The sequence below is a fragment of the Macaca mulatta genome, chromosome 10, assembly GCF_049350105.2.
Source record: "Macaca mulatta isolate MMU2019108-1 chromosome 10, T2T-MMU8v2.0, whole genome shotgun sequence".
Lineage (NCBI taxonomy): Eukaryota > Metazoa > Chordata > Mammalia > Primates > Cercopithecidae > Macaca > Macaca mulatta.
This window is the reverse complement of record NC_133415.1, coordinates 85,919,323-85,945,905: the sequence shown is the minus strand read 5'-3', so window position 1 is coordinate 85,945,905 and position 26,583 is coordinate 85,919,323. Positions and strand designations below refer to the sequence as shown.

Genomic DNA, 26,583 nt, shown 5'->3' with positions numbered 1-26,583 from the left:
TGTTTACCAACCTTGTAATAATGAACTTGCTGGTGGAAATCTCATTGATCAAATTGTAACCAGTAAACAGATGCTGAATTCTCTTGATAAGAAAATATCTGTACACCTTTCTCTTTGGAGAATACATTTATCAGATGAGATTGAACGATTCTATCAGATTTCTTTGTAACACAATGCAAATCTCCGTCTTCCACAGGTGTAAACTACTTGGTATATAGTTGTCCCTCATGAAATGTCCCTTTCTTTCCCCTTTGCCCAGCATCAGGGACCCATAAAAAGGACAGGAAAGCAAAACTCTGGGAGGCTAGAGAGCCCAGGAATAAAACTGGCATCTTGGCTCCCATCTTGGCTACCCCTCCATACTTCAGCTGCACAGGGTCTGCGTAGTTTCCCTTTTCAAATTTACCATGTTGGGTAGGGAGGTATCCAGGATCCATTTCAACGTGGTCTCCATCACTGCAGAGAGCAGGCTGGGGAGTAGGAACATTAGAAATAATAACAATTATAGCTAAAGGTTACAAAAGGTTTCCTTTGCTCTAGGGAGTAGTCTAAGTTCATGGCATATGTTAACTCAAACTGCCTGCATAGTTAAAAACACAGATTGCTTGAATCCCAGCATCACTATTTCCTGACTGTATGACCTTGTCCAATTTATATAACCTCTCTGTGCCTCTTATCTATAAAATGTAAAATACAGTTGTTGTGAAGACTAAATGAGTGAAAGAAATTGGCTGGAGGGCATTCAACCCTTCACCACAGGGTACCTGCCTTCTCTTAAACAAGGAGTGTCTTACATTCTTTGTGACTTGACCTAAGGCACTTAGAGGGCATTTCTCCTTAGAAATCAGGTTCTAAAATAGAGACTGTAGAATGGCAGGCTGCAGGCCACACGAGGCCCATAGGTGTGTTTTCTTTTGCAAAAATAGTCTTTTAAATTTTTACAGTGAGGTTTCAGAATTTACTTTCCAGTCTCTTCAAAATACAGAAAACTGGCAAGACTGGGCCAGCTTTCCCATATGGCCACAGTCAACTGGAGCCAAGGAGGGGCTACCCGCTTCAGATGAGACATGTGCTGTCCAATTTGCTACAGTCCCTGCCACTCTCTATTGCATCCCGAAAATTGAAATTGAACTCAAATGTTGTATTTCTTTAAACTCTTTAAACTGGACCCCGCTTACTAATTTATGCTACCTTCCTACCCCTAATAGGCATTTGAGCATGTGACGCATGTCCTAAGGCATTGAATTCAGAATCTGGGAGTTAGAAAGGATCTCAGAGATCATGCGGTTGAATTCTCAGTCTTGCCTGCCTACCTTGTTAAACCCATGATGAAATTGAACTGTAGCACTCCTGATTTATAGCACCTCCCTGAGGCTTATCGCATCCTTCTCAACCATGAAATAATGACCTTAGAGATCATCATGGTGACTGGGTCCCCAGCCCAGCCTCTGGACGCTTGTTTAGAGAATGATCTGTTTGAAATAGAGTGCTACAGAACCTGGTTAACCCTGAGCGCATGGCTCTTAAATTAAGTAAGCATGTGTTTTTAGACCTCATCTCGTGAGCCAAACTTAGGTTTTCAGGGTAGTCTACTAAAGTCTTTTCAGGGTAGTCTACTAAAGTTTTCAGGGTAGTCTACTAAAGTCCATCATTTGTTCTATTTATACTTCAGTCCATCCCTCTATCCGTCCTTGCCTCCATCCATTTATCTACTCATCCATCCTTCATTCATCCATCCAACCACCATCCATCCATCCATCTATCTATCCATCCATCCATCCTCCCAGCCACCCCTCCTCCTATCTGCACTTTCATTCATTTATTCATTTAACCATCCACCCATCTTTCTCCGTCTTGTTCTCCAGGAACAACACAGTGCCTACCTGGCTCCATATTTGTTGAATAAATAAATGATGAGTCTAAGGCAGCCTCTGCTCCTATAGAGCTCACTCAGGCATATGCAGACAATTACAACACAGAGTGGGAAGTGATTTGACAGTGATCCTGTCCAGGATCTCTCTATGTAAGCGCAAAAAAGTGAGCATGCCAGATTCCCTATAGGCAGGGGCACTATGAAGGAAGGTGTGTGCTTTCAGAAAGAAAGTATTCCTCCTGCTTAGAAATCTAACCTCCCTGGTAGAGAAACCTGGGCAGGAGAGGGGACTCTGAAATAAGAAGAGAGGTATTCTGGTGGCATAGTTTTCTGGAGTTCTGGCCCCAGTAAGCCTGGTGATCACTACAGCATGGCATTGTCCCCACACTGCACCCTGCAGGGCACTCAGCCCTCCCTGCACTGTACCTACCCTGCTCGCATGTGGATCCTAGTGAAGACTGGCTGGCAGTTCTGCAAGTCAAGAGAGATTTGGCCCAGCTTGGTCTGGGAGAGCACAAAGGGAGCCATGATGCTCATGTCCACTGTGGAGCCACTGAGGAAGCTGAGCAACCTGTGCACACAGCAGGAGGGCTGGCTGAGCTGAGCCCAGGGACCCACCAGAGGGAGGGCCCAGCAAGAATGGCCTAGGATGTCACCTGCCGGGGTGCGCCCAGAGTTCCAGGACAAGTCGCTGGGCTTTTCTTCTCCACCTCTCTTATGTAAGCAACACTGTCCTCCCAGAGCAGGTGTCTGGAGATGTTCTAAAGGCTTTTCTCAAACTCAGAAACAGGTACTGGCATTTGTGGGTGAGAAAGGCAGCCCATATACAAAAATTTTTAAATGATGCCTGCTGTTCAGTATATATTTTTATATTTATTTATTTATTTGTTGACAGAGTCTTGCTCTGTTGCCCAGGCTGGAGTACAGCAGTGTGATCACGTCTCACTGCAGCATTGACCTTCTGGGCTCAAGCAATCCTCCCACCTCAGCCTCCCGAGTAGTTGGGACTACAGGTGCCCACCATCACGCCCGGCTAATTTTTAAATTTTATGTAGAAATGGGGTTTCACCATGCTGCCCAGACTGCTCTCAAACTCCTGGGCTCAAGGGATCCTCCCACCTTGGCTTGCTAAAGTCCTGGAATTACAGGCATAAGCCACCACATCCAGCCTTGATTTATTTTTGACTGCATATAGAAAGTGAGTTAACTAAATGCTTTAGTTTATTTTTGAATATGGAATACATTGTTGTGGTTTAAAATTCAGAAGACAGAAAAATGTACGGTGAAAAACCTGCCTCCCACCAATGTCTCCTAGCCACCCAGCAACCCTGTTGTGATCACACACCTCACCAATGTTTTTCTTCCTTCCTTCCTTCCTTCCTTCCTTCCTTCCTTCCTTCCTTCCTTCCTTCCTTCCTTTCTTTCCTTCTCTCTTTCTTTCCTTCCCTCTCTCTTTGTGCATTCTGTGTCTATGCTTACCCAACCAGTGGTTTTCATGCATCCTTCTGGAGATATATGGAATTCTAGGGAATTGGCAATGTTCCTAAGGGATCCTGGTTTTCCTGAGGGAATCCTGGTGCTGGCTGAGAGAAGTGTCACCGTTTCTCTGGAATTGCCAATCATTGCACCAGAATTCTCCCTTCCCACAGGGGCACCCAGAGCCCTCGGAGCATCCAAGGCTGGATCTGGAATCTGCACCGGGGCTTCAGGGCAGGTCCCAGCTCTGCCATTGGCCAGTCGTGGGACTGACTCTTCTCTGTCTCAGATTTCTCTAATATACCCATTGATTATTTTGTGAAACTCTCACAGCCATCCTGGGCAATAAGGAGTCTTATCCTCACTTCAGATGAGGATGTGAGGCTCAGAGAGCTTAAGCGACCAGCTCAGGTTCATCCAGCTAGCAAGCAAGTGGAGCAGCTGGGACATGCCGCCGTTTTTCTTTCTCTTGCTGAGTAAAGTATGAAACAGGTGAAAAGCCTGCAGGCAGACAGGAGGCCAGCCAGCCATCCCCGGGCAGTGTCCCAGCCACCTTGTGGCTGACTCCCGTTCCTATACTAGTGGCACTCAGAGGGCACTGGATAGAGCCAGGGTACCTGAGAGGGATGGCAGGGGGGATCAGGAGAGGCCCACTGGGGTCAGTGCTGTGTGATGTGGCTGAGCCTCTCAGCCTCTCTGGGCTGCAGCCTCCTCCTGCTCTCACGTTCCTCAAACCCCCCAAGAGGGTTCCAGGAAGAGTCACGCTGAGGTTGTGAATGGTGACAGAAAGACCAACAGCCCCTTCAATGGGTACCGCCCTTCACAGCTTGCAAGTTGCTCTCCTTTTCCCTCAGGGAGCAGGTGCTAAGGCCATCAGACCTCATGAGACTTATTCACTATCATGAGAATAGCATGCGAAAGACCAGATCCCATGATTCAGTTACCTCCCCCAGGTCCCTCCCACAACACATAGGAATTCTGGGAGATACAATTCAAGTTGAGTTTGTGGTGGGGACACACTCAAACTGTATCATTCAGCCCCTGGCCCCTCCAAATCTCATGTCCTCACATTTCAAAACCAACCATGCCATCCCAACAGTCCCGCAAAGTCTTAACTCATTTCAGCCTTAACCCAAAAGTTCACAGTCCAAAGTCTCATCTGAGACAAGGCAAGTCCCTTCTGCCTATGAGCCTGTAAAATCAAAAGCAAGCTAGTTACTTCCTAGATACAATGGGGGCACAGGCATTTGGTGAATACAGCCATCCCAAATGGGAGAAATTGGCCAAGACAAAGGGGTTGCATGGTCCATGTAGGTCTGAAATCCAGTGGTGAAGTCAAATTTCAAAGCTCCAAAATGATCTCCTTTGACTCCATATCTCGTATCCAGGTCACATTGATGGAAGAAGTGGGTTCCCATGGTCTTGGGTAGCTCTGCCCCTGTGACTTTGCAGGGTACAGCCTCCCTCCCAGTTGCTTTCATGGGCTGGCATTGAGTGTCTGTGGCTTTTCGAGGTGCATGATGCAAGCTGTCAGTGGATCTACCATTCTGGGGTTTGGAGGACAGTGGCCCTCTTCTCACAGCTCCACTAGGCAGTGCCATAGTAAAGACTCTGTGTAGGGGCTGTGACCCCACATTTCCCTTCTGCACTGCCCTAGCAGAGGTTCTCCATGAAGGCACTGCCCCTACAGCAAACTTTCGCCTGAGCATCAGGCATTTCCATACATCTGAAATCTAGGCGGAGGTTCCGAAACCTCAATTCTTGACTTCTGTGCAGGCTCAACACCATGTGGAAGCTGCCAAGGCTTGGGTTTCCACCCTCTGAAGCCACAGGCCAACCTGTATGTTGGCCCCTTTCAGCCACAGCTGGAGTGGCTGGGGTGTAAGACACCAAGTCCCCAGGCTGCACACAGCACAGGGACCCTGGGCCCAGCCCACGAAACCATTTTTTCCTCCTGAGACTCTGGGCCTGTGATGGAAGGGGCTGCCATGAAGGTCTCTGACATGACCTGGAGACATTTTCCCCATGGTCTTGGGATTAACATTAGGCTCCTTGCTACTTATACAAAGTTCTGCAATCAGCTTGAATTTCTCCCCAGAAAATGGGTTTTTCTTTTCTATCACATAATCAAACTGCAAATTTTCCAAACTTTAATGCTCTGCTTCCCTTATAAATCTGAATGCCTTTAGCAGTACCCAAGTCACCTCTTGAATGCTTTGCTTCTTAGAAATTTCTTCCTCCAGATACCCTAAATCATCTTTCTCAAGTTCAAAGTGCCACAGATCTCTGGGGGCAGAGGCAAAATACTGTCAGTCTCTGCTAAAACATAACAAGAGTTACCTTTACTTCAATTCCCAACAAGTTCCTCAGCTCCACCTGAAGCCACATCAGCCTGGACCTTATTGTCCACATTGCTACCAGCATTTTGGACAAAGCCATTCAACAAGTCTCTAGAAAGTTCCAGACTTTCCCACATTTTCCTGTCTTCCTCTGAGCCCTCCAAACTATTGCAACCTCTGCCTATTACCCAGTTGCAAAGTTGCTTCCACATTTTCAGATACCTTTTCAGCAACACACCACTCTACAGGTACCAATGTACTGTATTAGTCTGTTTTCACACTGCTGATAAAGACATACTTGAGATTGGGAAGAAAAAGAGGTTTAATTGAACTTACAGTTCCACATGGCTGGGGCTGGGGAGGCCTCAGAATCATGGCGGAAGGTGAAAGGCACTGCTTACATGGCAGTGGCAAGAGAGAATGAGGAAAAAGCAAAAGTGGAAACCCCTGAAAAACCCATTAAATCTCATGAGACTTATTCACTATTATGGGAATAGCACAGGAAAGACCGGCCCCCATGATTCAATTACCTCCCTTTGGGTCCCTTCCACAACATGTGGGAATTCTGGGAGATGCAATTCAAGTTGAAATTGTGGTGGGGACACAGCCAAACCATATCAATGGGCAATGCCTGGCACTGCTGCTGCACTTGCTAGGCAATTAATAAACACTAGCTCCTTCCCATTTATCCTGTCTGTCACACCTGACCTGTGTCCGTGAATTTACACGCAAGAGGTCACTTCACCTAATCCAAAGACTAACCCACTAACACCAGAAGGCGCAAGGATTTTCTCACCCAAGCAGCCCCTAGGAGGAGCTGTGGGTGCTGCCTTGTCCAGGATTCCCAAGTCACTGGGAGAGGATCCTGGCTGGGAGCACAGGGCAGGAGAAGAGGTCTTGGGAAGTCTTTACTCAAAGAGGCTCTCTTGAGCTGGGGCTGCACTGACACTAGTGAGGGCTACACTGAAGGGAAGCCCTCAGGCGCAGTGCCTGGCTGCAGTCCCCAGAGGGAATAACTGGGTTGTTTTGGTGCTCTTTGGGAATTTCTTTTTTATTAAAAAAAATCAATTTCTGTGGTAATTTTTAAAAGAAAATACAAATTTGCTAAAAGAATAAAAGAAAAGAAATTAACATCACCCTCTGAGATAACCATCACGAGAATGATGGTGTATGTTCTTCCAGTAGCTTTTCTGTGCACATACAGGTAAACTTGGGTAAAATTTTCCCTAAATAAAAATGGGATTATGCCCTGCGCAGTGTTTTTATAAACTCTTTTTTCATGTACCAATGTATTACAAATACGTTTCTGTGTCTTTTGTTAACAGTGATACAGTACTCTACCGCATACATTGAACATAATTATTCTAACTATCCTCCTCCCGTTGTGCATTAGTTGTTCTTCATGTTTACAAACCACTCTGGGATTGACACCCTGGGCTTTCAACTTTGTTCACCTGCTTCACTACCAACTGGAGAGCCTGTGGTGAATTCAAGATGATCACATATTCTTTGCCACCCATTCCATTGCTGGGTGGAGTCCACTTCCTGTCTCCTTGAATCTGGGCTGAGTCCACTTCCTGTCTCCTTGAATCTGGGCTGACTCATGGGCTGTTTTGACAAAAATAATAGTAGAAGCGACACTGTATAATTAATTTCCAAGCTTAGGCCTTAAGAAATCTGTAGCTTTCACCTTCGCCATTCTGGAATCTTACCATATTAAGAGGAAACTTAAGCAGTTATATGGAGAAGAACAGAGGCTCCCTAGCCAAGAGTCCCAGCTGAGCTCCTAACCAGTGGCTGACAAAACTACCAGCTGTGTGAGTGAGGTCATTTGGACTGTTCAGCTATCCCAGTGCCCCAGCCAACGCCACACTTAGAACTGCTTGGTTAAACCACAGAAGCATGAAAAATAATAAAGAGTTGGGTTTGTTAAGCTACTGAATATCAAGGTGGCTTGTGATGCAGTAGTACATAAGAAACCAAGTGTTTCCTGGGAATCACCAGCCTGCTGCTTCTGGGGGATGCTCTTTGTCTTTCTGAACCTCACTTGCCTCATCTGAGAAATAGGAGGACAGGAGTAGCATAGTACTCTTTCTAGTAGTCAGCATACAACTAAGACTAATGGTGTGGGATTGAAGGTCAGGGTGGTGAAGCTAAGAAGAAACAAAGTGAACCACTTCAGAGATGCTAGGGTCACTGAAAATGAGGTATGAATAATACTGGGTGGTTGCAAGAGAATGGAAAATTCCAGGCAGCAATTTCACATGACTGGTGAAATCAAACTGTTGAAATACCTGCGGAGGGTATGGGCTGATAAGATGGTGAAAAATGGTGTGCACCAAGCTGGCTAAGACCAACTGGACCAAACATGGCGCTGGATTTGACCTAGGTTTCACCTAGGCCCTCATTATATGCTCATTAACATACCAAATCACATACTCTCCAGCACGATGACAGTTCCAGGAACATCCATGTTTGGTGTAAAAATGAATGGCACCACAGTTCCAAGAAACGTCCACCTTTTTTCAGGAATCTTTATGAATATTCCACCCCTTGATTAAAGAAACCCACACAGGCAGCAGCCTCAAACCCCCTCACATGACTGTCTTAAGGGCACCTGCACTCCCTTTTTTTTGAGTGCATACTTTTCACTTTGTAATAAATCTCCATACTTCCACTATTTTCTGACTCATCCTTGAATTCCTTCTTGCAATGGTGTCAAGAGCCTGGATGCTGGCTGGAGTCAAGGTCCCACTGGCATCTGGGGACCTTCCCCAGCCCACCGGTATCATCAGGGTTCTATGCCATTGTGATAAGGCTGATGAAGTGGCCACTTTGATGAACCTGGAAGGGCTCTTGTGACCACCTTGACTAACTGTGTATAAGCAGAAATGACACGTGACTTCCAAAACTGGATCACAAAAGTACCATGCGGCTTTCATTTTGCTCCCTTGGGATACTCGCTCTTGGAACCCAGTACCCAGAGGGGCCATGTGCAGGTGTCCCGGCTGACAGCCAACATCAACCAGCAACCAGCAGGCAGGTGAGTGAAGAAACCTCCAAATGATTCCAGCCCCCAGCTGTGAAATCACCCCCAGTTGTCTGAGTCTTCCCAGCTGAGGCCCTCAGACATCTTGGAGCAGAGATAAGCTGTTCTGACCCACAGAATCTGTGAGGAAGCTAAAATTGTGTTTTGTGCTATTAAGTTTTGAGATGGTTTGTTACTCAGGATTAATAGCAGAAACATCTACTAAGTGAAGTCTTTAGGAGGCTGTTCAAGTTTGTTATTTGTCATCTACAACTGAATTAAGACATTAGCGGAGATACATGGCATATTCTGGCATGAAATCTGCTTCCGCACAAGGCTTCCGGGAGCCCAGAGCACTCGCAGGCAGACAGCCAGAATCCTGACATTTTAAGGAGCATCTCTGGTCATCAGTGAAACCTCAATATCATCCCAAACTGGTGGAGATGCTCAGTGAGGCTTTTCTTGTGTTTAAATTTAAAACAACCGTTCACTTGGTTTTGTCATGGTCAACGCAGGGTGCAGTGATGGTTTGATCCACTGTCATGAGCAGTAGAATGGAGCAGTGTGGTCTGAGCCCTGGATCATCAGGCCGGGTGTTAAGGCCCCTCTCCTGAGTCAGCAGCACTAATCACATCCTGCTTCACCCCTCTTCCCCAAAATTCCCAGCCTTCCTGACCATCCACCGTCATCTGGGCACTCAGCCCCATGCTGCTCTGCCCAAATTCTCATCTGGCCCAATCCAGTCTCTTCCTCCTTTCCTAGTCTCCCAAATCCTTCCATTTTTTCACGTTACAAGAACACACGAGCATGTCATTTGACTTTTGAGAAATCAGACCCAATGGAAAATGAAATGGGTTATTTTTATCTATCTATCTATCTATCTATCTATCTATCTATCTATCATCTATCTATCTATCTATCTATCTATCTATCTATCTATCTATCTATCTATCTATTTTGAGACGGTGTCTCACACTCTCCTCCAGTCTAGAGTGCAGTGGCACGATCTTGACTCACTGCAACCTCTGCCTCCCGGGTTCAAGCAATTCTCCTGCCTCAGCCTCTCAAGTAGCTGGGATTACAGGGGCATGCCACCACACCTGGCTAATTTTTGTATTTTTAGTAGAGACGGGGTTTCGCCATGTTGGGCAGGCTGGTCTTGAACTGACCTCAGGCGATCCACCCAGCTTGGTCTCCCAAAGTGCTGGGATTACAGGCACGAGCCACCGTGCCTGGCTGAAAAGAGTTATTTGTAACGCCAAACCTTTTTTTTAGGGTGGGAGGGCCCCGTGGAGGGCTTCACTTTCCCTTCTTCAGCAGAAGACTAGGGAGAGGTGGGCTGGGGAACGGGGATGGGGGAAGACCCGTGGGCAGGGGTGAGGGTCTGGATTTTGCTCTGGGCCCACGAAAAGCTCATGGAAGGAAAACCTGGGGAGGAAGGTGATCGAATCTGCAGTTTTAAAAATCCAGCCCTGTTACAGCTGAGTGGCAAATGGATGGTAGAGAGGTAGGAGATCACCAGGACTTGTTTTCCAAGCACTGGTCATAACCTTGGTCATGACCCTGCTAATCAGAGCAGGATTTGGTCAAAACAGGGTGCAGTGGGGAATTCAGGGAAAACCAGCACATGGCCACGAAAACGACTCTAGTTGCCGCCCTCACTGCTCATTAGCATAAGGACACTCCCACAAGACCATGACAGTTCACAAATGTCATGGCAATGGGCCATGGCAGCAACTCAGAAGTTACCTTAAATGGTTCCAGAAACTTCCAGCTCTTTTCCCAGAAAGTTCCAAATAACCCACCTCTTAACTAGCATATAATTAAAAGTGGGTAGATATACAGCTGCCAACAGCCCATCCGCTGCTCCTCTGGGCACACTGCCTGTGGGGAAGCCCTGCTCATCAAGGAGCAGTACCTCTGCTGCTGCTGTGCACTGCTGCTTCAATAAAAGCTGCTGTCTAACACCACCAGCTTGCCCTTGAATTCTTTCCTGGGAGAAGCCAAGACCCCTCCTGGGATAAGCCCCAATTCTGGGGTTCACCTGCCCTGTATCAGTCAGGGCAGAAGTGGAAGGTAGGGGAGCAGTGGGGAGGCTGGAGCAGCGGCCCAGGGGAGAGATGATGGGAGTGAAACCAGGGTGGTGTAGAGATGAAAACAAATGGATGAATTCATGAGGATTTATAGCAGGTGGTTCTAACACAGCGGAAGGAGAGAGAGGTCAGCCATGACAGGAATGGAGCAGCCTCCTTCCCAAGCACCACCCTGTAAGTCAGGACTTCCTCCCCTTTAGCCCTTCCCTGGGCCGGCTGGACAGGAAGTCCCACCTTACTTCTCTCTGAGCCCCTTCCTCCTCCAAGGGGTTAGTTAGGGTTTGGGCATTACTAAGGAGACCAGGAGGGACCTAGACCCAGGAAGCTGCGGAGGGAAGGGTGGTGGGCTGTGAAGGCCCTCAGAGGGGTCTCTGATGATGTGCTTCCTCCTGTTTCCTCCTCAGAGATGCCTTCCCTGACCACCCAGTGGTGCCACCTCCCGCCCCTTCCCTCCCCGATATGAGTCCCTGTTTATTCCCTTTATAGCTCTTATGACAATCTCAAATGGCCTCTGTTTATTGATTTACTTATTATTGTTTACTTATGCTGTAATTACTTAATGTCTGTCTCATGGATTAGAACCTAACCTTCACGAGGACAGAAGCCCTGTGTCCCTTGTCAAGTGTAGAAATCCCAGTCCCTAAACAATTGCCAGACAGTCAGTGAATTCAAGAATGGATGGATGATGAAGCCAGAAATCTAATATTGAACCCTACAGCCCAGTAGCTTGGATTCCTGATATTTAAGTAAAAGAAAACAAACGAGACATGAAAAAACAGTCTTTTTAAAAATCACTAGGAGGAAAAAAAATCCTTAATTATGTAAAAGGGACTTCAGTATTTCTGCATGCCCTCAAGGCTGGGATCAAATAACTCTCCTAAACTGCCCTGATTGTGCCCTATGGCTCTACAGGGAGACGTGGCACTGTCCCTAGGAGGGGTCCCCTGGGCATTGTCTTCACCAAGAGACATGCGAAGGACTTCTCCTTGTCCTCAGTTTACCTCTGACTAGAGCAAAGGGTTCCACATGCTCACACTTTATTATATTGAGCACCTACTGCATGTCAGCCTCAGTGTTAAGCACTTCAGAAACACCTGACCTTATTTAATATCCTCACACTCATTCTGGAGTATAATAATTATTACTATTATCCATTTTACAGATGGGAAAATTGAAGTTCAGGAAGGCTAAGGACCTCATCAAGTCACACAACCAAGTGACAGAGTTGGGATTTGAACCTCATCCTCCCTACTCCAAAATTCCTGCACTTTAATGACCTCCTGATGTCAGAGTCGGGAGTAGTGAGGTATGAAGCTGTCCTGGTGGCAGGGGACCCCTCTGTAGAATGCTTGTGGTTGTTTTAATGTGAAGAGACAGGCTGGTTCCCCTGCTGTCCCCAGAGGGATCATCCTCCCCCCAGTTGTAGCTACAACTGCCAAGTGCCCAGGTGCAGCCAAAGAGGGAAAAATCCCCAAACCACCCAGACCCTGAGGGAGGGTCCTTCATGGAAACTCGTCACAAGTGCAGGGAAAGTGGAGTCTTTTATTGAAAGTGGGAATACTCAACCTGCTGTCGGGATGGGGTCTGAGAGGCCTCCAGCCCTAAGGTGACTCTCCTCCTCCTGGCAGGCTGACCATGGAAGGGAATGTTTGCCAACAGGTAGTTGCTGGACGATTTCTTAGGGTTGGGGCAAGGGAGGAAGAGGGTTGGGGGGCCAGGGAGGGACCTGTCATGGAGGCTGAGAGGACTCTGGGCAGGGGTCTGTTTCCAGGCCGAGCCTCTCTGAGACTGGTTCCGGCTTCTTCCAGCTGCAGCAGCATCTCTGCCTCTGTCATTCACGCGCTCAGCACCAGAAGGTCCTTGGATGGCAGAACAGAGTAGCTGGTGATGGGTGGGGTGGCTGTGGCTAGAGCCTGGCTACTCACCTGCCTACAGATCTGGCTGGTCATGTTTCCAGGAAGCAGTAACTCTGAACAGCGGAGATAAAGGGGTCATGCAGGCCCGAGGAGCACCCGGCTGTGTCATTATCCGGCCCTGTACAGAGGACCTTGGGAAAGACACTTCCCGTCCCCTTATTCCCCAAAATAAGCGAAATAGGCCTGAGTTTCTCTTCACAGTCTTCCAAGATCCAGTTTTCATAATTAAAAAAAAATTCTTTGGCCAGGTGTGGTGACTCAGGCCTGTAATCCGAACACTTTGGGAGACTGAGGCAGGCGGATCACCTGAGGTCAGGAGTTCGAGACCAGCCTAGCCAATGTGGTGAAACCCCATCTCTACTAAAAATACAAAAATTAGCCTGGCACGGTGGCGCACACCTGTAATCCCAGCTAGGAGGCTGAGACACGAGAATCGCCTGAACCCGGGAGGTGGAGGTTACAGCAAGCCGAGATCGCACCACTGCACTCTAGGCTGGGCAACAAGAGCAAAACTCTGTCTCAAAAAAACAAAACAAAACAAAACAAAAAAACTTCAGTAATATAGGTAATAAAAGAGATGATAACCCATAGACCAAAAGAACTATTCATGAGTCTCTAGCGACAGAAATAAATAATTAAATGAATACATAAATACATGGAGGAGAAGGGACAGCTCTTCCTTGGTAGAATTCCAACTGACACATGTCAAAGGAACTAGAGAAGCAGAATATCGCCATTAGGCACACACCAGTCATGACAGTTGCAGGCAAAACCATGAACACTGAATGGCAAAAATTAGTGGGAGAAAGTCTAACAAGAAACAGGATATTTGCATGGTCTCCAGGTACCTCCTCACAAGAGCTTGATTAGTTACGAAGGGAAAAATAGTAATTTTACAGTGAAGAAACACTTTAAGCAAGCACCCACAGTGAACACCTCCAGGAATGAGTCACATGGACATCGGTACCCGCTGAAAGGATGCACTGGGGACTGCGTCACTTCTGTGGTGTCCTTGCCAAAAAATACAAAACTTCAATCCAATCGTGAAAAAAGTGTCCATCAATTCCAGGGCACATTGCACAAAACAGGCCAGACTCATCGGAAATGTCAAGGTCATGAAACACAAGGAAAAGGTGAGGAACTGTCCCGCCTTAGAGGACTCTAAAGAGACGTGACAACTGAATGTAAGAGGGGGTCCTCGGCTAGACCCTGAACCAGACCAAAGGCAATAGAAAGGAAACTGGTGAATACATCTGCAGATTCTTCACGATTTTGTACCAATGTTAATTTCTGGGTTTTAATCATGGTATTCTGGTTATGTAAGATGTTAACATTAGGGGAAGCTGGGAGAAGGGTATTCTGGAACTCTCTGTACTATGTTTGCAACTTTTCTGTGTGCCTAAAATTATTTCAAAATAAAAAGTCAAAATAAATGGCTAAGACCTATATTATAATAATAATAATAATAATAATAATAATAGCAGCTGCCACTTACAGGGGAGCCTACAGGGCCAAGCCTGGGACTGAGGTTTTCTTTAAACCTTTCAAACCCATTACCCATTACGCATTTATCACAGGCATTTGTGCTATCTTACTATTCTGGAATAAATTTCACAGATTCTATAACCTGTGTATACATGTATTTCAAAAACCAGTATAATTCCTTTACCAGAATATAAAGGATAAAAAAGGTAAGTCATTTATAATAAAACAATATGTATTTTGATATGAAAATTTGCACGCATTCAGGAAAGAAAAATTCATCCCCATCAACTTCAAAAAGGCCCTGGGGGCCACGGAGGGTGCAGTACAGCCCCACTGAGAGCCATTGGTTTGAGCTGCTTCACACTGTTTCCGTGGAAACGCTAATTCTCACCAGCTGGGTGACCTTGAGCACGCGGCCTACCCTCTCTGATACTCAAGTCATTCATCTATTAAGTGAGGGCAAACATCAACCAGGGCTGTGATAAGGCCAAATCCATGAAAAACTATGCATGGGGCACTGAATAGCTCAGTAAATAGTAGAGATGATGATGATGATGATGATGAAGGTAAACCTGTGCCAATCCTGTTGGTGTTTCCTAACCCCTTTGTTGAAGTGAATAATAACATTTTATAATAAAATGCTGTATCTCGTTTAATTTATCACCACAAACTGTATGAGGTGGCCATTATTGCTTCCCATTTTCGGATGAGAAAACTGAGACTCAAAGCAATGCTGAGGTCCTGTAGGATCTCAAGAGATGGGGTCAGGGCAGGGGACTGTCCCAGAGCCAGCATCTGACCCCTGCCCGCACTGCCCATCAAAGGTCATTGTCCACCTCCCTTGACTGTCCCCGCAATGTGGGAAGGGGGCTGTTCCCTGAGTCTGAGCCTGTCATGAATGTGAGGGACAAATGTGAGGGGCAATTTCCTTTGGCAAGGAAATTGTCAATTTGGTGCAAAGGGCTCATTCATTCCATTTCTGGGAGTTTGTTTCAAGGAACTAAATCTAGAATCAAGAAACAGTTTGTGCATTGAGATGTTCACTGCAGCATCCTTTATTATAGTGATGGTATTTATAATGGTGGACACTTCCAGAAATGCTTATTATGTGCCAGGCCTGTGCAAGGCACGTTACACACAGAATCCCATTTTCTCCTAAAAGCAGCCCTATGGGTAGGTACTAGGATTAGCCCCTTTTTATAGAGGAAATAAATGGGGGCTTGGAGAGGTTACCCAGCTGGAAACTGGCAGAGTTAGGATTTGAACCCGGGTCACTGGGCTCCAAGCCCTCGTTCTTTAACCCCAATGCTACTGATTCCCTGAGCAAAGCCATGTTTAAAAATAAAACTTCAGAAAGACTGGAATGAAAAGTAGCAAAATGTTCTCAGGAGTAATTGCTGGAATATATATATATATATATATATGCATACATGTTTGTTTAATCTTTTTCGTATTTTCCAAATTTCAGATGTTGACCACAGGTGGTTTTTATTGTGGAAACAAGAGCCCTTGCATGTGAACTTCAAAGCACCTGCCATGATTATAATTAGCCAATTACTTCAGGAATATTACCCAAAGGCCATCTCCCCACTGGGCTGAGAGAGCTTTGCAAGGGCCAGGGTTGTCTTTGTTCACTACTGGATCCCCAGGCCCCTGCACAGTGCCTGGCAGAGAGTAGGTGCTCAATAAAGGTGCTCCAAGGAACTATGTCACATTCAATTTTGGGTAAACCCCTTACTGCTGTGAGCCTCAGTTCTCCCATCTGTAAGACGGCAACAATGACGCCTGTAGTGAGGGCTAAATGAGACTGTGAATGTGAGAGTGTCTTTAAGGATCCTTAACAGCTCCATTCCTTGTTCCCTCAGCCCCATACTTGGAAGGAAGAGGACCCTGTTTCCTCCCCTTCCCTCCTCTTCTTTTCCTCTTCCCAGTTCCTGGCCTGAATGCAGTGGTCAAAGGTGACGAGCAAAGGGCAGGGAGGGAAAGCAGAATGGAGCTCCATCTCCTCTTACCTCCAACACGTCAATGTCTGCATTGCTAAAGTCGATGTTGAGGATTTTGGGGAGAGGGATGCCGGAACCCAGCACAGCTGTAAAATAAAAAACAGTCAGACATCGTCAGTGGTCCGAGAGGTGGTGGTCTCACCAGAAGCTGGCAGTATTTGTAAGAAGATTGGCAATTTCTTTTTTCTTTTTTAGAGAGAGAGTCTCGCTCTGTTGCCCAGGCTGGAGTACAATGGCATAATCTTGGCTCATTTCCACCTCCACCTCCCAAGTTCAAGAGATTCTCCTGCCTCAGCCTCCCAAGTAGATGGGATTATAGGCACACGCCAACAAGTCTAATTTTTGCTTTTTTTTTTTTTTTCAGTAGAGACAAATTTTCACTCTGTTGGCCAGGTTGATCTTGAACTCCTGACCTCAGGTGATCTGCCCCCACCTTAGCCTCCCAAAGTGCTGAGATTACAGGCATGAGCCATGGCGCCTACGCCTGACAATTCTTTCTTTCTTTCTTTTTTTTGTTTATTTGAGACTGAGTCTTGCTCTGTCGCCCAGGCTGAAGTGCAGTGGCGTGATCTCAGCTCACTGAAACATCCACCTCCCGGGTTCAAGTGATTCTCCTACCTCAGCCTCCCAAGTAGCTGGGACTACAGGCATGCGCCACCACACCTGGCTAATTTTTGTGCTTTTAGTAGAGATGGGGTTTCACCATATTGGTCAGGCTGGTCTTGAACTCCTGACCTCGTGATCCACCTGCCTCGGCCTCCCAAAGTATTGGGATTACAGGCGTGAGGTACCACTCCTGGCTCTGGCAATTTCTTTTATGCCTCTAGGTCTTTGTCCTTGCAGTTCCTCCTGCCTGGCGCACGTTCTCTCACCCTAGCATCCGTGGTGAGTTCTGAGCCCTCTCCGAGACTGTTCAGATGTTACCTCCTCTGCAAGGCTTTCTGGACCCCAAATGACTCTAGGCTCCTGCAGCACCCCCATCCCAACTCTGAACTGCTCTGTGAGAGAAACTATAAAATATTAATTCTCTGTTTCTGTATCTGTCACTCCCACCACATTGTGAGTTCCTTGAAGGCAAGAACTGTATCCCCTTGGGAGGCTGAGGTGGGTGGATCACTTGAGGTCAGGAGTTTGAGACCAGCCTGGTCAACATGGCAAAAACCCGTCTCTACTAAAAATACAAAAATTAGCTGGGCGTGGTGGTGCACAGTTGTAATCCCAGCTACTCAGGAGGCTAAGGTAGGAGAATCTCTTGAACTCGGGAGGCAGAGATTGCAGTGAGCCGAGATCACGCCACTGCACTGTAGCCTGGGCCACAGAGTGAGACTCCATCTCAAAATAAATAAATAAATAAATAAATAAAATATAAAATAAAAAAGAACTGTGTCCCCAGCATCACCCAGCTGTCTGCCTGGTCTGCCTGGTCTGCCTGGTCATAGAGGAGACAGCAAATGTTTGCCGAGTGAAGTAATGGAAAGGTGCACGTGGAGCCCCAACCATTGACTCTGCCATGGGATGTGCTGTTTGTTTTCAGATTGTCAGAGCCTAGGTAAACCTGCTAATTACTGTTCTGGAAAGAGAGCAGGAAGAGAGAAAAAGAAGTGGGATAGGAAAGAGTGGCTGGGGAAGTAAATTAAGTGAAATTTAATAGACTTCCCTATTCCAGCAGGACTTTTCAAAAAGCTAAAGACATCGTGCATCTACCCTGCAGGAGTATCTTCAGCACTTCCCAAATTTGCTCGGTCATGGAACCCTTTTTGCAGGGTATTTTGTGGGACTGCTTTACGGAGCTCACTTTGGGGACTATGGACCTAGTCTAAGATCTCATTTTGAAAATAGTGAATTGCATTTCAGTATGATTAAAAGATTCGCCCCCAAGTTCATACCACTCTTAGTGATTAAGCCATGTAAGAGGCTCCATCTCTTCCCTTCCAGGTTGGCCCAGCCCAGCTCCTGACCCCGTCGTCTCTCACGGAGGAACCACCACTTTCCCCACCAGTGAGACTCAGCGTCCTCTGGCCACAGGGCCCAGAACAAGGGTTAGTTTGACATCAAGATGGCTCCAAAAGAACCCCCTTTGGTGTAGCTGATGACATCAGCTGGGACGTGCCAGCCCTCCTTGTCTTCTCATCCAGGAAGCAGGAGTGGGAGAGAGTCTGGGGCCCAGTGGCCTGAGGGATCGGGCAGTTTCCCAGTCCCAGAATGTGAGTAGCCGATGACCCCCATAGTTCAACAAGCAGCCTTCCCAGTAACATTCCTGAGACACCACAGACAGCAAAGCAAGCTCAGTCTACTCTGTTTATAAAGTCGGGCAAGAAAACCTCCTAACTTGATATGGCCGCCCAGGGGGGCAGATTCTGGACTAGGAAGGAGGTTGGGGACGTCGGTAAGAGCGACTTTAGCTTTATCTGCGCCAATGGAACTTTTCAAAATGAGAATGTATTCCTGTAGTTCCTTTATAATTAAAATTAAATACAGTTTTTAATGTGAGTCAGAAAATATCTCAATCACATGGGGAAAAAATGGAGAAAAAAGGGTTTAGAAGGAAATATACTCAGATGTTGAGATTCATTGCCTCTGTGAGGTGAGTTTTTTAATCGTTTTATACTTTCTAAAATTTGCACACATACAATGTCCATACATAATCGGAATTTTCATAGATAATCAGAAAAATAATACAATCAGCCAAACAGGAAAGAAGCAAATAAGGAAGGTGCTGGAACTTTGGGGGCCTCATTTGGATTTGGAGGCTTTCATCAATACACTTCAAAGGAAGTGCTCAGAAATACTATTGAGGTAGGATAGATGCACATCCAGCATGCCTAACAAGCCAGTATCCCCCAGTACCCAAGCCACAAGCTCCCAGAGGTGCAGGCACCCGCTCTCACCGTTCATTGTGGGCATGAATGCCAGGTCAAAAATCTTCTCCACCAGCACCTCCATGAGGCCAATCTGCAGAGGAAGAAGGAGGACTGAGCCTGGGCAAGGGGTTTGCTTAGCTCCAGAGGGCCCCCTGGATCTGCTCCCCTGGCTCAAGGTGGAGACACAGAGCTGCTCTGGGAAAGTCTAGGTTCTGGCAGTTAGAACCCCTGGGACCCCAGAATTTCTCACGGGTAGCCTTAAGGTGCCCCCCGTCCACTTGCACATTATGCAGATGGGCAGACTGAGGCCCAGCGTGGGCGCTGATCCAAGGCCCCTATGAAGCAGGGATTGAGGGAGGCCTAGTTCCTCCCCTGGGAGGCACAGAGCACAGGGTTTAGGGTGGCCTGGCCCCGATGGTACCATCATGGCATCACGGAAGGCCCAATGGCCCTGGAGCCAACACCCCGGGTTCCCATCCCAGCTCAGCCTCCATGGGCCTCTGGGCAGGCTCCTTCACCCTCTAACCCTCAGCTTCCTCAGCTGCAAAATGGGTCAGTGAGCTGAGTTTGTAAGGATGCGGTGAGGATGGTGAGTAGATCACGTAAAACTCCTGGCCTCGAGCCTTTTCATATGTTATCTCCCTTAACTTCTCTGAGCCTTGGTTTCCACCTCTGAAAACAGGAGTGAGTAACCCTTGCCTCAGAGGGTGGTTATAAAAATCAGACTTAAGCCCCTGTATGTAAAATGTCGGATGTTCCAGTCTGCACAGGGTGAGGGCATGGACTCACTTTCCAGCAGTGCCTCTTCTTAGCTCTGTTGCCTTGGGCAAGTCACTTGAACTTACCTTCCTTATTTGGAAGAATGGATGTAATAATAATACCAAAATCATAATAAGGTGGTAAGGATTAAATGAGAAAGCCTCATTAAAAGAGAAAAAAAGCATAACTCAGTGCCTAGGGCACATCTCGATAGCTTCATATTCATTAATTTCACACTGTCAGCCCCTTTCTTCGCTTGGAGTCCAGAGATTTCAGTTCTAGTCCCAACTCTGCCCCAACCAGCTGGGAAGCCTTGGGCGGTTTCTCCCTATAAAATGAAGCTGCCAAGACCAGCTTCACAGGCTGCAGCTTTTTGGGTTAGAAATCTATAAAATAAGCAACACAATGAATGGGTTTGACTTTTTCTGCACACGTGGAAATCTCATCCAAGCTTGTCCCAGAAAGCTAGCAGATGCTTAGTTGTCAATTTACAAAAAGTAGAGGTGAGGGGTGGGGGAGAAGGAGTGTTTCTGAAGCCTTAGGTGGGGGTGGGGCACCCAAGAGTGAACAAAGAGATAAAACAGGACCCAACCTAGAATGTGAGCCTCTCCGATTCCTGGACCCTTGGAAAAGCAGAATTCCACAACCCAGGGCCAAGAAGGGAAGAAGGGAGGTTAGGAATGAACTCAACTTTTACTCATTTTATAGATGGGGAAACGGAAGCTCAGAGTGGGTTGATATCGCTCAAGCTCACACAGGAGTCAGGGGCTCCTACCTCCAGGAGGAAAGGGCTCCTGTAGGACAAGGCTGCCACTGTGCCTCCCCACCCTGAAGTGGAGCAATTGGGGCCCACTGGCCCCCCATGGGGCAGCCAGTTAACATGGGACAGCACCCGAGGCAGAGTAGAAGGAGCTGCAAGTCTGTCCTCTACCCCTCACTTGCCTTCTGGGCCTCAGTTTCTCCATCTGTCCATTTGCATAATGAGGGCTGAGAGTGTTGACGGGAGCCTTTGGAATGGACAAACTCCCTGTGCCCAGCCGGCCTCACGGGAACATCATTCCCGGAAGGCCTGTCCTGGGCTCCTTCCCAGAAGATCTCGTCCTGGGACCTGAGCATGGTACTTACATCAAAGTTGCCCACATTTGAGGTTCTGAGGTTGAGGCTGGTCCTGTAGAAGAAGAAAACAGCCTGTGAGAAGCAGGGATTGCCTGAAAATCATAAGTCTCTTGCATTGCAACAAATTGTGAGAAGCCCCTCCCCTATCCTCACGATCACTCTCCATCTGCGGCGATTTAATAAGAACAATGCTGGCTCTTACACGCTGAGCGCTAACTGCACATCAGACACCATGCCCAGGGTTTCATGCACCACACAGAGAAGGCTCAAATCATAGCTTTACCACCTACTAGCTTTGTGACCTTAGTCAAAGTACTTTACCTTTCTATGCCTCAGTTTCTTCATCTGCAAAGTGGGTGGCTGCTAGGACTAAAGGGGGTATTTCTATAAAGCGCTGCTCCAGAGGCCCTGCCATATGCGCATGAGTGATCGCCACCGCCTCGTGTAATCCTTCCAGCCATCCAGTGGAGCAGGAGCCTGAGGCTCCAGGGTAGCTTACTGCGGCCACAGAGCCAGGGAGGGATAGCCCAGGTCTCACACCCTGAACCTGCACTCTCGCTATTGTGCTGTTCTGAGACGGGAGGCTGAGGCCGGGGTTTGAGGTCTTGCTCTGCTCTGTAAGGGCCTCCGTCTTGCTGCACGTGAATCTTGCTGCAACTGACAGTCCTACCCGAGAGACGCCAGACCAGGCTTGCCCGTGGGGCGGAAATCCTTCGGGGCTTTTCAGAAGCATCAGCTCAGTGTCCAGCAGGAGGGAAATAAAGGCACCTTCTACGGAAAGAAGACTCTCCACTTCAGACATGGTTTCTTCTTCCTAACTTCGTCACCCAGCCTTCTCACCCCCTCAGGCACTGCACCCCACAGTATCTGTGCCCTTTTCCTCTCTGCAAAGCTTGCCTGTGCTGCTGTCTCTGCAGGAAACCCCCAACTCTTGCACAGCTGGCCTCTACTCCTTATCCAGGCCACAGGCTGATTCTTGCCTCCTTGGGAACTCCTGGATGTCTCTGATGTGCACTATCTTAATCATGAGTAACTGCCATTTGTGGGCTTAAGAAATATTGGTCGTAAAAGAAAAGCTTACGATGATCTAGTCACGTGCTAAAAATTTTTCATATGACCTCATTTCATCTTGAAATGGAAATAATGATAGTACTTATTTCCATAGGCTGGTATCAAGAATTAAAGGAAGGCCGGGTGCAGTGGCTCACGCCCGTAATCCCAAATCTTTGGAAGGCTGAGGCGGGCAGATCACTTGAGGCCAGGAGTTCAAGACCAGGCTGGCTAACATGGTGAAACGCTGTCTCTACTAGAAATACAAAAATTAGTGGGGTGTGGTGGCGCATGCCTGTAAGCCCAGCTACTTGGGAGGCTGAGGTAGGAGGATCGCTTGAGCTGGGGAGGTCAAGGCTGCAGTGAGCTATGACTGCACACTAGCCTGGGAAACAGAGTGAGCCCCTGGCTCAAAAGAAAAGAAAAAGAAAGAATTAAATGAAGACACACCTAGGACTTAGCCAAATATGTGGCACACAGAAAGCATCCAATGAATAATAACTATTCTTTTTATGACTCTTATGAGGTAGTGACTATTATCCCCATTTGCAGATGAGAAAGCTGAGGCTCACAGGTGAAGTTGGTTGGCCAATATTACACAGCCCGTTAGTGGTCACGTCAGGATTTGAACCCATATTGCTTGGCTCCAAAGCGCATGATGGTACCCAGCCAATACAGCAGGTCACACGAAACTGGGTTGGCTCACAGCCCCTCTATGTACTTGCTGGGTGGCCCTGGGTCAGTAAATCCACTGTTTCCAGCCCTAGTTTTTTCCCTACAAAGGGAGAATAATAGCCCTCACTTCCACTGGGACCATCGGAGGGGAGAAACAAGATAATACATACACTTCCAGTACGTAGAGCAGAGCCTGGTACGTCCTCATCACCAGCACCCTCCTCCTCCCCGTCCTCCTCCTCCTCATCATCGTTGTTACTTAGAGACAAGGTCTCGTTCTGTTGCCCAGGCTGGAGTGCAGTGGCACAATCATAGCTCACCACAACCTCGAGCTCCTGAGCTCCTGCCTCAGCCTCCTGAGTAGCTGGGATTACAGGCACATGATACCAGGCCCGGCTAATTTTTTCTAGGACAACAGGTGTGAACCTATGCCCAGCTAATTTTTCTATTTTTGTAGAGATGTTGTCTTGCTATGTTTCTCAGTCTAGTCTCAAACTCCTGGCCTCAATCAATCCTCCAGCCTTGGCCTCCCACAGCACTGAGACTACAGGCATGAGCTACTGTGCCCACCCCCTAGCATCATTATTATTACTGACATTGTTGATTTTGGCAGTAGTTTCTTTCTAAGTTCATAGCTTCACCCACCTTGCCTGGCTTGTGACAATGGTCTTGGCAGGCATGAGCCATTGTCACCTTTGCAGCTCCTTGGATTTACCCAACCCTGATGGCCACACAGGAGACCTCTACCCGCTCCCTGGGGGCTCCTCCGTGAGCAGCACCAGCACCACCAGGACCCCAAGGCAGCATAGCCCCTTACTTGTCCAGCTTGGCATCAATCATGAGTTTATCTCCTTCTACGGAAAATGAGGCCAAGAGTTCTGTGTCCTGGAGGGAAAGGAAAGGAGAAAGACGTCACTGCCATCATGTCTTGGCCAGTGCTTGCGGAGGGCTCACTGTGTGCCCTGTGCTAGGTAGGGCTTCGTTAATCCTGAGCGTGATGTCAGGTTGTTCCCCGAGGCCTGGGTCAGACCTCCTTTTACAAGCATGAGACTCCTGGCTAACACTCACCATGTAATGGATTTGCACCCCCTCTGGAGGGAAGGAGTTTGCAATAATAAGTTGCCAACATTAACTATCGTTTGCAAGTGAGTCACAGTAAGGGCTGAGTGAACACTTCTCAGTAAGGCAAATGTCACAGGATCCCCATGATTTATAGCGGGTGTTTACCAGGTGTCTCTGCAATGCCTCAGAGTGGGTGGGGAGTGGCTCGTAGCCTACGAAACTCGCTTTAGATGATGAGATTGGGTATCACCACTGCCAATCATAACTGTCTCATCCCCCAGGAGAGGATATAAAAGGCTCAGGCTCATCTCTCTCTCTCTCTCTCCAAGTAGAGGACTTTTTGTAGGAAAATCCCTTTTTCCTTCCCTGTCTCCCACCCAAAATAAATTGAATTTAAAAGTTGGCTTTGTGAGAAAACAGTAAGCTCCCAACAGATTCAGGTGATGTTATTAGATAACAAAGACCACGATGATTGGCCTGATGAAGAACTGGGGGCTCTGGGTGCACGGGCAGGGGTGTAAGCTGGCATGGGAGATGGTGTTTTGAACTGAGGACTGAAGGGTATGTAGGACTTGGCCAGATGGAAAGAGGGTGGGAGAGTAATCCAGGCAGTGGGGAGGGCATGGGCAAAGGCCCAGAGGCAGGAAAGAGGTTGGCATTAGAGTGGTAGACAAGAGGCCAGAGAGCAAGGAGGTAAAAGGGTTCGTGAGGCTGCAGTGAAATGGGGCCAAACCAGGCAGAGCTGTGGGCTGGGGAGGAGTCAGGGCTGCATCCCTGGGACAGCAGGAGTCACTGCAGGGTGCCGGGCTGGCTCACACAAACCTCTGGGCTGCTGATGGAAAATCTCCACACAGTAGAGGCTGATGGATGGAGGATAGATTGGGACAGTCATTCCCACTCATGGGCTAGAATCGACCCTTTAAACCTCCCGTCTTATAAGGCCCGGACAAGAACCCCCACACTCTGTGGCTTGGCATGCTCCCGCCTGGAGCACCTGGCTCCCAGCTAGAGGTGGCTCATTTTGGTCTCGAGCTCTGGAGTAGGAGGGACTAGCAGGAAGACAGCAGGTGGGACCAAAGTCCCAAGTGTCTGAGTCCGAAGCCTGAAGCCTTAACCATGGAGGGGGAAATGGCATTTAACACAGCTTAACACATTCCTCTGAGCAGTGTTTACTGAGCATCTACTATGTGCTAGGCCTTAAGCTAGACAGAGTGAGACTCCGCCTCAAAGAAAAAAAAACAAAAAAAGGAAGTAAGGGAGTGACCATGCAGATACCTGATACTTGGGGGAAGAGCATCCCAGGCAGAGGAAACAGCATGTGCAAAAGTCCTGAGGTCAGACAGTGCCTGACATGTTGGAGGAACATGGAGGAGCTCAGAGGTCATGAGGGGATGGTAATGAGGACTTTGTGGGCCATTGCCAGGAGATGGGCTTTTATTTTAGAACTGAAGGAATGCAGAAGAGAAACATGGTTCACTTTTTTTTTTTTTTTTTGAGATGGAGTCTTGCTCTGTCGTCCAGGCTGGAGCACAGTGGCGCAATCTCGGCTCACCGCAGCCTCCGCCTCCTGGGTTCAAGTGATTCTCGTGCTTCAGCTTCCCGAGTAGCTGGGACTACAGGTGTGCACCACCACATCTGGCTAATTTTTGTATTTTTAGTATAGACAGAGTTTCACCATGTTGACCAGGCTGGTCTCAAACTCCTGGCCTCAAGTGATCCACCCATCTCAGCCTCTCAAAGAGCTGGGTTTACAGGTATGAGCCACCGTGCCCAGCCATGGTTCACATTTTAAGAGGATTCCTTTCTATGAAATAATTGTGAAAATTGTTGTATTTGTATCCGTCCCCTGCTAGGTACCAGGGACAAGAGAGCAGGCACCACATGTCTCGTTTCCCCTTTCCCCAGCGTCAAGTAGAAAGCATAACACATAGTAGGTGCTCAATAAATATTGCCGAATGAATGACCAAGACTGGCTTGGCCACACACTGGGGTATATATAACCTGTGAGAATAATATCAGCTAACACTTTGGCAGCCTTTCAGGTATGTCAGGCACTGCTCTGAGCATCTTACTCAGGTGGCCCTACTGCCATCCCCCTGTGACAGAGGAGAAAATCAGTCTTAATTTCATTCAATCATCACGACAACCCCATGTGGTATTTTTTCTCCATGTTACAAATGAGAAAACTGGGGCTCAGAGGGAAATGCCAAGGAAATTGTGCAAGGCTGGCAAGAGAGTTAAGATTCCAGTCCAGAGACAGAGAGTGACTTGCCCAAAGTCATGTAGCTGGAAGTGGTAAAGGCTAGATTTGGGTTAGCGCCTCTGGCCCCAAAGTTGGGCCCATAGTCATAGAGGTGGAAATAGAGGTGATTTGAAGGGGCCTTTGGGCTCCAGGAGACCACGTGGTCCTGTCTTGAGGCCCAGCTTGGGGCCACCAGTACCTCCAGACACTCACCACGTCAATGAGGCAGATGGTAGTCTCCACGTCGTTGGGCAGGGAGACCATGACCTCGGCAGTGGCCAACACCTTCACCAGCGCCTTGTCCTTCTGCAGCGTCACAGATGGTGGGTTCGGCACCTGGATCCTGATGATAAGTGGGCAGGACTCGGGGTACTGCTGGAACACCTGTGGGCAGGCACCAGGCCAGGTGGGTGGGCCCTTAGCATAGGAGGTACCCAGGGGGTTATCAGCCAACCTCTAAACACAGAGCACCAGGATCACATGCTGCTTGGGTTCAACGAACCACAGGCAAAGCCAGTGACCCACTGTGAGAACTGGGCAAGGAGCTGCCCTCTCTGAGCCTTGCACATGGGGTCACTATGAGAAATAACTGTGATCATGCCGGC

General features: G+C 47.8%; 1 protein-coding gene across 1 annotated transcript in view; it reads right to left on the bottom strand.

The window, feature by feature from the left end:
* Window positions 1–12,331: 12,331 nt before the first annotated feature.
* The window catches only part of BPIFB4 (BPI fold containing family B member 4), a 30,018-nt gene continuing 15,766 nt past the window's right edge, over window positions 12,332–26,583 (bottom strand). The window contains 6 exon segments of the mRNA NM_001243263.1: window positions 12,332–12,668; window positions 16,223–16,299; window positions 19,102–19,165; window positions 20,959–21,001; window positions 23,492–23,559; window positions 26,192–26,362. Of these exon segments, the coding sequence (NP_001230192.1) occupies window positions 12,645–12,668; window positions 16,223–16,299; window positions 19,102–19,165; window positions 20,959–21,001; window positions 23,492–23,559; window positions 26,192–26,362 (447 nt within the window). The 3' untranslated portion in view covers window positions 12,332–12,644.